The sequence below is a fragment of the Conger conger genome, chromosome 19 (assembly GCF_963514075.1).
Source record: "Conger conger chromosome 19, fConCon1.1, whole genome shotgun sequence".
NCBI classification, from domain to species: domain Eukaryota; kingdom Metazoa; phylum Chordata; class Actinopteri; order Anguilliformes; family Congridae; genus Conger; species Conger conger.
In genome coordinates this window covers 19,063,816-19,078,832 of record NC_083778.1, presented here as the reverse complement: position 1 = coordinate 19,078,832, position 15,017 = coordinate 19,063,816, and the positions used below count along the sequence as shown (strand labels likewise).

The 15,017-nt window shown below is 50.3% G+C and overlaps 1 protein-coding gene across 1 annotated transcript in view; it reads right to left on the bottom strand.

Moving 5' to 3' along the window:
• Positions 1-1,702: 1,702 nt before the first annotated feature.
• Positions 1,703-15,017, bottom strand: part of LOC133119284 (synapsin-3-like) — a 106,429-nt gene continuing 93,114 nt past the window's right edge. Inside the window, exons 11-15 of the mRNA XM_061229812.1 lie at positions 14,080-14,182; positions 4,078-4,209; positions 3,448-3,490; positions 2,997-3,144; positions 1,703-1,861 (exon numbers count right to left, since the gene is read on the bottom strand). Coding sequence (XP_061085796.1) covers positions 1,732-1,861; positions 2,997-3,144; positions 3,448-3,490; positions 4,078-4,209; positions 14,080-14,182 — 556 coding nt within the window. The 3' untranslated portion in view covers positions 1,703-1,731. The remainder of the gene's footprint in view (positions 1,862-2,996; positions 3,145-3,447; positions 3,491-4,077; positions 4,210-14,079; positions 14,183-15,017) is intronic.

The following is a 15,017-nucleotide window of genomic DNA, read 5'->3' as shown; positions in this document are numbered from 1 at the left end:
ATTATTATTCCTCAACAACGTAATCTCTCTTTTGTGAAAAATCGGTTTTGCATAAGATCTTAGCTTTGTCGCAATAACGAAAGACAGACTTACAAAGCCGTGTACTTGTTTTCATTACAGTATAGTGATGTTCACAGCGCAATTCTGTCTTCCAGTTATTTTGGCTCGAATTACTTCATAGCAGACTATATTTACAGCCTAAGGTATCAAAGTATTTATCATACAGTATCAATTCCATAAAGGGAAGATTGGCTTGAAATGGAAGACTGCTCACAGCATATAAGAGGTGTGTTACATTAGAGTGTTTCGGTTCACCCTACGCAGTGAAAGCCAAAGTCTCGCCATAGTGGCTATGCCAAACACAGAGAATGGTGTGTATTTTCCATGTGGATATCTTTGGACATTGAGGGTCAAGTGCAGAGCTGCAAATTATACAAATTATAACCCAGCAGTTGAAGTGAAGCAGCAAAGCCCAATGCAGTTGATGCTAGCCAAGAATTAGAGTGAACATTAAACTTAAAACAGTTCTTAAAACTTCATCGTCCATAAAATAAATAACATCTCGTCCCGTCAGGATTTGCGACTTCAGGGCAATGTTCGTATCTAGAGGCTGGCAACGTATGTTGATTTAAACCCTATTTTTTTTTAAAAGTCTCCTTTCGTGGTTGTTCGATACATTTCCACAGATGGCTCGTATTGCTGGGAAAAACGCACGCGTGTGTATTCGAGTTGGGTCGATAACGTAGCAGTGGGGCGTAAACTGAAAACCTACACACACAGTATATATACAGGACTGTCGTCGACGACGACGCGCGGTGGAGAAACAGGACCGTAAACCGACAACGGAAGAACGGGACGGATGATCTGAGCTGACGTGTGTGAGTGGAACTGCAAACCGAACTTTCCGGAAGTCTCTCTCTCTCTCTCTCTCTCCCCCACCGGCTCGCCCGAGCGGGTCGCCCTGCCAGCTGGCGCGTGTGTGAGGGGCGGGGCAGGAAGGGGAAACGCAGGACAGGAAGTCTCCTCTTTGCAGGTGTGGGTGTCCCGGAGACAGGGTTCCTCTCCGCACGTCTCCCACGGTGGGTTCTCCAGGGCAGGACCTCACAGCGGTGGAGCAGAGGAGAGGAGAGGAGAGGAGAGGAGGAGAGAGGAGGAGAAAGGAGAGGAGAGGAGAGGAGGAGAGAGGAGGAGAAAGGAGAGGAGAGGTAGAAAGGAAAGGAGGAGAGGAGAGTGAGAGGAGGGGAGAGGGGAGGAGAGAAGTGGAAAGGAAAGGAGGAGAGGAGAGGGGAGGAAAGGAGAGGAGGAGAGAGGAGGAGAAAGGAGAGGAGAGGAGGGGAGAGGAGAGGAGGAGAGAGGAGAGGAGAGGAGGGGAGAGGGGAGGACAGGAGAGGAGAAGTGGAAAGGAAAGGAGGAGAGCAGAGGGGAGGAAAGGAGAGGAGGAGAGAGGAGGAGAAAGGAGAGGGGAGGAGAGAGGAGAGGAGAGGAGGAGAGAGGAGAGGAGAGGAGAGGAGGGGAGGGGAGGAGAGCAGGAGAGGAAAGGAGAGGAGGAGAGGGGAGAGGATAGGAGGAGAGGAGAGGACAGGGGAGGAGAGGAGAGGAGGAGAGAGGAGCGGAGAGGAGGAGAGCAGGAGAGGAGAGGAGAGGAGGAGAGAGGAGAGCAGAGAAGAGGAGGAAAGAGGAGAGGAGGAGAGGAGAGGAGAGGAGGAGGAAAGAGGAGAGGAGGAGAGGGTCCTAGTCGGAGAAGAGGCTGGCGAAGGACTGGCGGAGGCTGCGGATGGTCTCGGCCTTGGCCTCATCCTCGCTGGTGTTCCCGCGCAGCGCCTCCCCCACGCTGAAGGCATTGGTGAGCGACTGAGATTTACTGCAGGGGGGAGAGGCCAGGACAACGCTCACACACCCACCTATAAACACTGTGCGTGTGTGCGAGTGCGAGTGCGAGTGCGTGCGTGCGTGCGTGCGTGCGTGCGTGCGTGCGTGTGTGTGAGAGTGTGTGTGTGTGTGTGTGTGTGTGTGTGTGTGAGAGTGTGTGTGTGTGTGTGAGTGCGTGTGAGTGTGAGTGTGAGTGTGTGCGTGCGTGTGTGTGTGTGTGTGAGAGTGTGTGTGTGTGTGTGAGTGCGTGTGAGTGTGAGTGTGAGTGTGTGCGTGCGTGTGTGTGTGTGTGTGAGAGTGTGTGTGTGTGTGTGTGTGTGTGAGAGTGTGTGTGTGAGTGCGTGTGAGTGTGAGTGTGAGTGTGTGTGTGTGTGTGTGTGTGGGTGAGTGTGTGTGTGTGTGTGAGAGAGTGTGAGTCTGAACTGGATGAATATTCTACCATGTCCTCATTACAGAATAGATACACAGTTAGTTCCCCCCTACCACCAAACATGGGCGCAACTGAGCGACACTAAACAAGCATTTATTTTTCACCCAAATAAACCAGCTATTTTATCACCAGGTCGAGAGCAAACAAACTTGAATAAGGTGTCAAGAACACAGTCTGCAGTCGCGCCCCTGACGCTCCAGATTGTGGAGGACAGAGCAGTCACTTTTCAGGATGACAAGAGAACATCTATAAAAGTATCGCTATTGATTTTTAATCCAAGACTGATTTTGTGCTCCCAGTAAACACCCATCCCAACACACCTTCCCACCCTGCAGCTTTACAGTACCCAAGACAACATCAATTTTTGTGTGATAACACGTCACACTAAACATGATCGATGTGCATTTTATTTTCTGGCGACAAAGTTGACTTTATGTCACCCTCCACCCTCGTAAACTTCACTCACCCAGTAGAACTTTAACTGCCTTATTCCTCATCGAGTGTCACCTGTTTTCCACATTAAGTGTTTTTTTTTTTTTTCCTCTTGCACATTTCCATCACACAGTAAAGATAGGAGCACACTGAAATCCGTTTTTGGCCAGAGGCCATTTCAGGAATCTCCCAATGAAATCACGATTTGCACAGAATAAATTGAATGAGTGAAAAGTGAAACATTGGGACCGGAATCGAGTTTTACTTGAGCTGAGGGCCGGCGCCGGGCCCAGAGGATGCTGGGATAGGTCCGGGCTGGAAGGCTTGGCTGGGGGAGGTGGTGGCAGACCTGGCGCGTTGGGGGGACCCCTGAGCGGACTGTGAGGGAGACGTTCCCCGTGAGCGGGCCACACCTGCGGAGACACGAGACACCTCATGCCTCACACCGCCTGACCAGCCTCAGGGATCGACCGCACGCCTGGCCAGGCAAACACTGAGCAGTTCAGAGCCACAACTTTACAGGACATTAACCAATCATGTCAACTCAGGGCTTAGAGACCCATCCGCACCAAGAATTAGAGCTATAACCACACCTATAATCATAGTGATGTGAGCATCCACACTGCTGAATGATAGCATTCTGAGAATAGCCCCTGGGCTGTGTCACCTGCCAGTGCCTAATGTTTCCTGTGCCGTTAAAGATGACGCACGCTCACCTTGTCCCCGGCGAGGCTGGGTGGTCAGGGGCCCCGGCCAGCTCTGTGGGGTCAAACAGTCACTGTGTTAGCCCTCTGAACTGTAGGCTTCACTCAATGTTTTCCTGTTTTCAACATTCTAATGTCAGCGTTCTCGAACCCCAATGCTTTCAATAACCAGTAGTGTTTGTTACTGCAGCATTAGAATGTTCTAATGCCGATGTAACAGTCAGAACACTCAGTTAAGAACATTGTAATGCTGATGTAACAGTCAGAACACTCAGTTAAGAACATTCTAATGCTGATGTAAGTCAGAACGTTCAGTTGAGAACATTGTAATGCTGATGTAACAGTCAGAACGTTCAGGTAAGAACATCAGGTAATGCTGAGGTGACAGTCAGAACACTCAGTTAAGAAAATTCTAATGCTGATGTGACAGTCAGAACATTCAGGTAAGAACATCAGGTAATGCAGAGGTGACAGAACACTCAGGTAAGAACATCAGGTAATGCTGAGGTGACAGAACACTCAGGTAAGAACATCAGGTAATGCTGAGGTGACAGAACACTCAGGTAAGAACATCAGGTAATGCTGAGGTAACAGAACACTCAGGTAGGAGCATCAGGTAATGCTGAGGTGACAGTGGGGTACCTTGGCGGAGGAGTGGGGCGGGGACGCCCCCCCCGTCAGCAGCAGACTCATCTTGTTCACCACCAGGTCCGTGATGAGCTGCTTGTCCTCCTCCACGTACTCTCCGATCAGAGGCATGGAGCTGTCCATCACCTGCACACAGCACAGCAGAGCCAGAGCATCTCAGCGCACTGGTACCCACTCCATCTGCTCTCCCACACTCTGGGGTTAAAGAGCTCACTGGGGCTCAACACTCCTTTTATCTTCGCTGGGAAATAAATTCTGATAAGATGAGATCAAGATTTTTTAAAAATAATTGTTTTACCAAAATTGGTTTCAGAACCCAAATCACCACAACATACCAAAAATGCAGACACAGTGTCCACTGGTTCAGAGAAAGAGATTTTCTTTTTATTTTATTTTTTCATTCGCATTCACTTCCAAGGCCCATGTTGGAACGTAGGTGCACGGTCACTGTCGGGCCACTAGAGGGCGGTGTCGTATCAGTTAAGAGCTCCCACAGTGCAGCTCTGGGGATAAAATGGGGGGGCCCGTCGGCGCAGATGCACAGATGAGCCACTGCAGAAGGGGAGCTGGCGCGCTCTGGGAACAGCTGTCTCAGACGGCAGCCATGTTGCTTTAATCTGGGGGAGAACAGGTTGCTACAGGGAGAACAGGTTGCCGGGGGAACGTGCGGGGCAGGTTTTTTTTTTTTCGTCGTCTGTGCCGGGGGGAGACGGCAGGCCCATCAGTCAGCCCCGGGCCCCGGGCCCCAGGTCCCCCAGGTTATTAGATATTCCGCCGTGTTTATTTGGAAAGAGGACGGCTGTTCCCCTCGGTGTGCCGGCCAGCGGCCAACTCCGGCCGTTTAATCACCCCTCTCTTTAAATGACCCATATATCCTGCCCTGCGATATCTCCCCGCAATACACGCCCAGTCAGGCACAGAGCAGCTGCTCGCCATCGCCCGGGAAACAGCTGCACATACGGCCGTCAAGGAGAGGCGCCCCATCCCATAGTAATCACACAGCAACCAGCTAGCCAAGCGCTCAATGAGCTCTGTAGTAGTACGGGTCAAATCTTAAAGAATCTTCATTTATGCATGAGAAGAGTCGTCATTAAGACATCACACACACACACACACACAAACACACACACACACATACACACATACACACTCACACACTCACACGCAGGCAAGTGCACTCACACCCACACACACTCACAGGCACGTGCACTCACACCGACACACAGTCACACAGAGTCACACACACCCACAACCACACACACACACACACACACACACACAGGCACACACACACATACAACCCACACCCATTCACACACCGACACACACACACACACACACACATACAGTCACACAGTCACACACACCCACACACAGAGGCACACACGCAGAGACAGACAGACACATAGACACATACAGTTGTGTTCAAAATAATAGCAGTCCAACATGACTTACCAGATCAATAACTGTTTTTGGTAGAAAATATATTACTACATGGCAAATAATTTACCAGTAGGTGTAGTAGAGTCATAGAAAACCAACAGACCCAACATTCGTGATACACATGCTCCTGAGTCTGTGTAATTGAATAATTAATTGAAAGAGGCGTGTTCAAAATAATAGCAGTGTGGAGTTCAATTAGTGAGGTCATTCATTCTGTGGAAAAAACAGGTGTGAATCAGATGGCCCCTATTTAAGGATGAAGCCAGCACATGTTTGCTTGCATTTCTCTCTGAAAACCTGAGAAAAATGGGTCGTTCCAGACATTGTTCAAAAGAACAGCGTACTTTGATTAAAACGTTGATTGGAGAGGGAAAAACGTATAAAGAAGTGCAGAAAATAATAGGCTGCTCGGATAAAATGATCAATGCTTTAAAATGGAAAGCAAAACCAGAGAAAACGAAAGACTACCATTCGAATGGATTGAAGAATAGCCAGAATGGCAAAGACTCAGCCAATGATCAGCTCCAGGGTGATCAACGACAGTCTGAAGTTACCGGTGAGTACTGTGACAATTAGAAGACGCCTGTGTGAAGCTAATCTATCGACAAGAAGCCCCCGCAAAGTCCCACTGTTAAAAAAAAAAGACACGTGCTGAAGAGGATACAATTTGCCAAAGAACACATCAACTGGCCCAAAGAGAAATGGAGAAACATTTTGTGGACTGATGAAAGTAAGATGGTTCTTTTTGGGTCCAAGGGACGCACGCAGTTTGTCAGACGACCACCAAACACTGAATTCAAGCCACAGTACACTCTGAAGACAGTGAAGCATGGTGGTGCAAGCATCATGATATGGGGATGTTTCTCTTACTATGGTGTCGTGCCTATTTATCGCATACAAGGGATCATGGATCAGTTTGCCTATATCAAAATACTTGAAGAGGTCATGTTGCCTTATGCCGAAGAGGAAATGCCCTTGAAATGGGTGTTTCAACAAGACAATGACCCCAAACACACCAGTAAGCGAGCAGCATCTTGGTTCCAGACGAACAAAATTAAAGTTATGGAGTGGCCAGCCCAATCCCCGGACCTTAATCCGATTGAAAACTTGTGGGGTGACATCAAAAATGCTGTTTCTGAGGCAAAACCAAGAAAGGCAGAGGAATTGTGGAATGTTGTCAAATCATCCTGGGCTGAAATACCTGTTCATAGGTGCCAGAAGTTGGTTGATTCCATGCAACACAGATGTGAAGCAGTTCTCAGAAACCATGGTTATACAACTAAATATTAGTTTAGTGATTCACAGGAATGCTAAATCCTGAAGATTTTTCAGTTTATACAGTAAATATTTGAGTTTGTAAAGAAAAAATGTAGACACTGCTATTTTTTTGAACAGCCCAATATTCATTTTTCTTCATTTTCTGTAAAGTAATTAAAAAATTGACACATTTTTCTTCATGTTTTGATTTAGGATATAATGTGCAGTGTTCCCAATGCATCAAAATAAAAACTAAAAAAAAAAAGCTTTACTCACGTTTTTAAACACAAACGCTATTATTTTGAACACAACTGTACACACACACACACACACCCACACAGACACGTGCACACACACCCACACACAGAGTCACACACACACACACACACACACACACACACACACACACACAGACACACAGGCACGTGCACTCACATCCAAACACCCACACATTGAGTAACACACACACACTCACACAGAGTCACACACACACCCACACGCAGTCGCACACACCCACACACACACTCTCACACACACACACAGGCACATGCACTCCCACACACCCACACACACACTCTCACACACACACACAGGCACATGCACTCTCACACACACACACACTCTCTCTCTCACACACACACACACACACACACACACAGCACATTTTTCACACAGAAGTAACTGCTGAAGCACATTTCATCACTCTAAGACAGGGTGGAGACTGAAATCTGATCCCTCTATAAAAACACTAATAGTCTCAAGTAAAGTTCAGATCTAAACTGTGCCAGTGGAAAACAAGAAATCAATTCATCTGAAGAGCTTACTCACGAAAACAAAAAAAAGAGGTCAGAGCACCTCTTACAAAAGACAACGTAGTCCACATTAATGTAACGGTTACCAAATGAAAGAACTATTTCCATGGAAAGACGTTAGATGTCGAGCGGACGATTATAAACCCTGGACCCCAGATTTGCCGTGTCGATTCTCAGAAACGAGGGCGGAAGGTTGAAAATGTGGTCGTCCACAAGAACAAAACATTCCTAACCCACCTGACTGGCACCAGGGCCGACGGCACACGTGCCGTCCACATAAACATCTCCCTAAATCCCGAAACAACCAAAAAAAAACCTCTGTCCCGGCCTCCCTCCCTCCGAATAAGAGCGTTTCCCATCACAAGCCCTTCCAACTAATTTTGGCTACACCAAACCAGGCACATCTCCAAACTGAGAACATCCAGGCCCCTTCAAATTGAAACCAACACAAAAGACGGGGTAGTCCACATTACTGTCATGGTTACCCGATTAGATAAGTATTTCCGTGACATGAAGTTATAAGTTCAGTGGACTCTTTGTAAACGGTGGACTCCGGATTTGCCGTGCCGATTCTCAGAAAGGAGGGGCGGACGGGGTGCCGACCCAATAAACATCTCTCCGTGTCCTACAACAACAACAAAAAAATCCCTCTCTCCCTCCCAGGAAGAGCGTTTCCCATCACGAGGAGCCCTTTCAACTAACTTTGGCTCCACCAAACCAGGCACATCTCGAAATTGAAAACAGCCGCAGAGAGTCCCTTCAAATTAGAGCCGAAGCAAGCAGCCGCAGTCAGAGTCGTGGAGGAGAGGGTAACGGGTCGTGTGGTGCACTCGATCGCCCTCACAGGCAGAGGGGGCTTTGATGGGACCAGGCCCTGGGCTGAGAGGGGCAGGGGAAGCCCTGCAGGATGGCCCCGGGGGGGGGGGGGGGGGGGGGGTGAGTCACCCGGAACCGCGTTGACCGGCCCGGTAAACCTGGCGGTGACTGTGAGGCGGATGTGGGGGAGAGGGTACGCCCACCACGGGCCCGTTCCTGGAACACGGAGTCACTCTGCAGACCACGCTCCCCGGGGCTCCGTTTCCCTGGAATGGGCAAGTGTTGTTGTTTCCGCCCTTTCATACGGGAGTTCACCGTGTTCCCGCTGCTCTGGTTCTGACCGCGGTTCTGCTGCTTCACGGGTCGGTTTCAGGGGTTTGACCTCGACAGAACGCACGGAGACACCGGCAGCTACAGGCCAAAACATCTTGGGCACTGCAGACGGTGCAGCTGGGATACTCAACTCCGGCCCTGGAGTCCGAATCCAGCCCTGGTTTTCTTTCCTCCCAGGTCATTAACTGAACAACTACTGCCGTCTTCATGCCTGACTCCCAGGTAAAGGGAAGATGGAAAACCAGAAGTATCGGCCTTTGAGGACCATGATTTGAAGAACAGGGAGTCTGGAATTAGAAGAGTTCGAGGTTTTATTCTTTTTTTTTTTTTTACTATGCACGCTATTTATTTCAACATTTCTCCCAAAGGAGTAATATGTTTTTATTGGACCACACCATAAGGTCTGAGTCATCGTGCACAATGCTCAGGCAGTGTTGGTCAGGCAGAAAACTTCTGAACAAGTGCCACTGGCACTTCCAGTATTTATGTACTACAACTCCACATGAATGTTTCTGAATTCATACACACTAGACTCATTAAATTACATTAATAACTTGAAATTGGAGGGGTAGGTCTTACTCAGAAAATATATTTTCCAGGGTTCAAGCGAAGATGGTAAACACTTATGAACTCTATAAGCAATAGGTGGTTACTGGTTACTGGTAGCACAGGGGTAAGTTTAAGTTTAAGTAGTAAGCTTCTTATCATGCCACTGAAGTCCACAAGCCCTCACACTAATCAAAGAAAGCGGGAGCTTTTACTACCCTGGTTAAGACCCCTGCTGAAGACTTATTGCACAGTTGGAAACAGTCCAGTTAATATACAGCACAACATAATTCATGAATATTTCAGGGTAGTAAAAATGCAAAGACATTTTTGCTCCATCATGGTGATTGGGGGAATAGCGAGAGAAGGGTTATTTCTTGCTTTTGTCTTTGCATGAGAAAGAACAGCCATCTTTAAAAATGATATTATTGAAGTCCTCTCAGTCAGTGTGGCCACAGTGTCTCCCTGGTCAGGCAGAGTGAGGGGCCACTGTGTCTCTCTCTGGTCAGGCAGAGGGGCCACAGTGTCTCCCTGGTCAGACACAGTGAGGGGCCACTGTGTCTCTAGTCAGACACAGTGAGGGGCCACAGTGTCTCTGGTCAGACACAGTGAGGGGCCACTGTGTCTCTCTGGTCAGCCACAGTGAGGGGCCACAGTGTCTCTGGTCAGGCACAGAGTGAGGAGCCACTGTGTCTCTCTGGTCAGACACAGTGAGGGGCCACTGCATTCTTACACAGCTGAGTCACTGGTCCTTGTCTCCCACCGTTGGGTGGATTAAAGGAGGCTGTGTGTCACAGTGTCTCCGGGGGGGGGGGGGGGGTGTTTCCTCAGATAATTTTGGCAATGAGGCAAGTTTCAGAATGAGCTTCCACGATGGAGGAGGATGACCAGTCCACTGAAAAATGCACGGAATTACAAAAGTTCGAGTCTCAATCTAAATAAGGACATCGGAGCGCCTCTGTAACAATAATATTCTCAGAGACAATGAGGGCGACGGGCCGGAGGGGGGCCCCTGGGAGGGGGGGGGGGCCTGGGAGAGGAGGCCTGGCGGGATCGCTTCACCCCCCTGTGGGGGAGAGCAGGACTCGTGCGCTGGGTCAAACAAGATGAAGTGCTGATGTTCCATTCCATTCATATTGCTGCAGTCAAGTATTCTGTGATGGCATGTTAAAAATGAAGAGAGTCCACCCGTCATTGCGCTGGAGAAAAATAATGGTGACGGACGATTTCTGGGGGGAAAAAACAGCTGTGAAGCTGAAACAGCTGTTACTTTAGAAGCTTTATTGAGGTCTGATTCAAATTGTGTATCTGTGTGGGTGTGTGTGTATTTGTCTGTATGCATGTGTGTATCATGTTTATCTCAATTGCGTGTGTGTGTGTGTGTGTGTGTGTGTATTGGCGTGTGTATGTGCGTGTGTGTGTGTGTGTGTATTGGCGTGTGTGTGTGTATGCACGTGCGTGTGTGTGTGTGTGTATTGGCGTGTGTATGTGTATGTGCGTGCGTGTGTGTGTGTGTGTGTGCGCGTGGGTGCGAATGTGCGTGCGTGCGTGTGTGTGTGTGTGTGTGTGTGTATGTGTATGTGTATGTGCATGCGCGTGCGCGTGTGTGAGATGGCACACGGTCTCCCAGCGTGTGCTATCAAGCCCCTCCAGCTGGTCCATAAATTGCACTTATGATGACTATATGTTTAGAACAGCACTTCCTGTGTATTTTACTAGTTATGGATGTGATGCTTTGACTTGTGGAAGAACCTATGCACTTGTAAGTCGCTTTGGATTAAAAGCGTCTGCTAAATGACAAAAATGTGAATGTGTGTGTGTGTGTGTGTGTGTGTGTATGCACGTGCGTGTGTGTGTGTGTGTATATGTGCGTGCGTATGCACGTGCGTGTGTGTGTGTGTGTATGTGCGTGCGTGTGTGCGTGCGTGTGTGTGTATGTGTGTGTATGCGCGTGCGTGTGTGTGTGTGTGTGTGTGTGTTTCTGCTCCCACACACACACGTCACCCTGCCTGGGCTCCTTATCCAGCTCTTCCCAGCTCGCCCCGGCCCACAGGCTGAGCGCAGATAAGCCTGGCCTGTCTCCAGGAAACCAGCGCCTGCAGTGCTCCTGCCCCAGACCAGAGCACCAGACCCCCACCGCCCCACACCCCGAGACCCCCAGACCTTCAGACCCCCATACCCCCACAGCCCCAGACCCCGAGACCCCCAGACCCCCATACCCCCAAGGCCCTTGGACCCTCATACCCCCAGGCCCTTAGACCCCCAGACCCCCATACCCACAAGGCCCTTGGACCCTCATACCCCCAGGCCCTTAGACCCCCATACGCCCAGGCCCTTAGACCCCCATACCCCCAGGCCCTTAGACCCCCATACGCCCAGGCCCTTAGACCCCCATACGCCCAGGCCCTTAGACCCCCATACGCCCAGGCCCTTAGACCCCCATACCCCCAGGCCCTTAGACCCCCATACGCCCAGGCCCTTAGACCCCCATACCCCCAGGCCCTTAGACCCCCATACCCCCAGGCCCTTAGACCCCCATACGCCCAGGCCCTTAGACCCCCATACGCCCAGGCCCTTAGACCCTCAGACCCTCAGAGCACCAGAGCCCCAGAGCAGCAGACCCTCAGACCCTCAGACCCTGAGAGCCCCATACCCCCAGACCCTCAGACCCTGAGAGCCCCAGAGCAGCAGACCCTCAGACCCTCAGACCCTGAGAGCCCCAGACCCCCAGACCCTCAGACCCTGAGAGCCCCAGAGCCCCAGAGCAGCAGCTCCTCTTATCGCTGACCACACGCTCGGCACATGAGCTCACAACAGCAACAGGAAACCGGCGGCGGGCTGCGTTCGCTCCGATTACAGCAGGCGAGCGAGCAGCGCACTCCTACCAGTGCAGTCTGGATCAGCCTCACCCCCGGCGAGACTGTTCAAGGGCTCCCACACTGTCCAATGAGCTGCTTCACATGTGTGTAATATCTCACAGACAGACCTCTCCAGAGTCATTCACAGGGCTGAGGGTGTGCGTGTGTGTGTGTGTGTGTGTGTGTGCATCATCTGCCCAACCCTACCGTCATGTAGGTTTTCACTCCAACCCTAACAAAGCACACCTCCTTCAACAGCTAGAGCAGGGCTGCCCAACCCTGTTCCTGGAGGTCTACTGTCCTGTAGGTTTTCACTCCAACTGTTATTTGGCCTGATTCTACTCATTTGCATCTCTAGCTGTTGAATAAGGTGTGCTTTGTTAGGGTTGGAGTGAAAACCTACAGGACAGTAGACCTCCAGGAACAGGGTTGGGCAGCCCTGCTCTAGCTGTTGAATGAGGTGTGGCTTTGATAGCGTTGGAGTGAAAACCTACAGGACAGTAGACCTCCAGGAACAGGGTTGGGCAGCCCTGCTCTAGCTGTTGAATGAGGTGTGCTTTGTCAGGGTTGGAGTGAAAACCTACAGGACAGTAGACCTCCAGGAACAGGGTTGGGCAGGCCGGGCTCAGGGCGTTTCTGTTCACATTACCCATTGACAGAATGGGACAGCAGTATCTACTGAAGCCATTTGGGTTCAGCACCTTGCAGTGCAATCAATTCATTTCACCTATTCACAAATTCTATGAAACTCGAAAAACGTTATCTCCCCCGTTTTGTTTGCATAAAATCCAATTAGAACAAAACAGCACCCACAGTTTATTCTCCCCGCCTGGACTTTGGCCAGACAGTTTAGCTGTAATTAATACGGGTTTTAATCCAGAAAAACTTCACAGGAGATAAAGGGTAGTAGATGAGACCCTTCGGATTTCGCATTAACATTTAAAATAACAAAACGCTCATTCCTCAGGAGTAACTGTTAAACAGATCTCCCATGACCCTGGGGCAAGAGTGTAGAAACACTGACAAGATTGCATCACACGAAAGGGCATCGCTGATCCTCATCTTTGGACCCAGAATTCGTCCTTAAGAGAAGCTTGTCTAAACAAAAGTCACGGCTCAAACTCAGAGCACCAGCAGTGAAGTGTAATCAGAGCAGGAGTAGACCTCTGTCATTGTGTGCCGGGCAGACACGCACGACCTCAGCGTTACGCGAAATCGTTCCAGGCAGGAGTCAAAGCGCGGTGCGATTACGATGATTCCTGCATGCCTGACCACATCTGCGTGCTCTCTGGCTCCGAGTACGCCCCCGAGCCTCTCTTTGAAGGCCTCGCCCCGACCACATTTTACATCATTAGTCCTTCGACAACAGCCCCGTTACATTACCCGTCTGGCCAAGGCCGGAAACCGAACAAAGTGCCGTGAGACCACAGTAAACCTCAAGAAAGGTTGTTACCGTAACCTCACGTAAGCTTCCACAGACTCTCAGTGCCATCATCTCCTGCCTACCGCAGTTGAGCGGTCGAGTCTATATTCGGTACACTGCCTGTTTAAGAGCCTAGCTGAAACGGTCGCGTTATAGCCCGCGGGTATTTCGGTTGTTTGTCCGGCTAACGAGAGGAACTCATCCCCGCTTTCCGTATTTACATTAATGCCAATCAAACCGTTTCTCTTGGCATCAAAAAAAGACAGAGATGTCTGCGCGTGTATACCTACAAGTAGGTCGAGGTTAAATGGCAACGCTTTCACATAACCTGGACCCCCTCCAGACGCCAGTGGGACCGGGCGTTTCCTGCGACGACAGGAGGGGGTTTGACAGACGCAAACAAGTTCTTTTGCGTTCACATTTCGGGCCGTGTTTGCCTTTCCAGATTCCGGGCACAGTTTCAGGATCGGCGGAAGCGCTGGGAAGGGGGCGGGGACGCGGTACGGACCTCGATGATGTAGTCGCTGCCGTCTTTGCCATGGACCGCCTTCACCGCGCAGATGTCGAGACCGCCGAACATCTCCGCACAGGAGTCCACCCACAGCCGATACCTGCAGCCCAGGCACACCGCTGTTACTCAACACACTCCAGGCCTGGTTTTCCATCCACCGCTGTAACTCAACACACTCCAGGCCTGGTTTTCCATCCACCGCTGTTACTCAACACACTCCAGGCCTGGTTTTCCCATCCACCTCTGTTACTCAACACACTCCAGGCCTGGTTTTCCCATCCACCGCTGTTACTCAACACACTCCAGGCCTGGTTTTCCATCCACCGCTGTTACTCAACACACTCCAGGCCTGGTTTTCCCATCCACCTCTGTTACTCAACACACTCCAGGCCTGGTTTTCCATCCACCGCTGTAACTCAACACACTCCAGGCCTGGTTTTCCATCCACCGCTGTAACTCAACACACTCCAGGCCTGGTTTTCCATCCACCTCTGTTACTCAACACACTCCAGGCCTGGTTTTCCATCCACCGCTGTTACTCAACACACTCCAGGCCTGGTTTTCCATCCACCGCTGTTACTCAACACACTCCAGGCCTGGTTTTCCATCCACCGCTGTAACTCAACACACTCCAGGCCTGGTTTTCCATCCACCGCTGTTACTCAACACACTCCAGGCCTGGTTTTCCATCCACCGCTGTAACTCAACACACTCCAGGCCTGGTTTTCCATCCAACCGCTGTTACTCAACACACTCCAGGCCTGGTTTTCCATCCACCTCTGTTACTCAACACACTCCAGGCCTGGTTTTCCATCCAACCGCCATTACAGGGGATCAGTGGTTCTCACTCCTGGTCCAGGAGAGCCGCGCGGTGTGCTGGGCTTTTGTTGTTACTCAGCACTTAATTTATCAATTAAAGCAGTAGATTGCAAAGT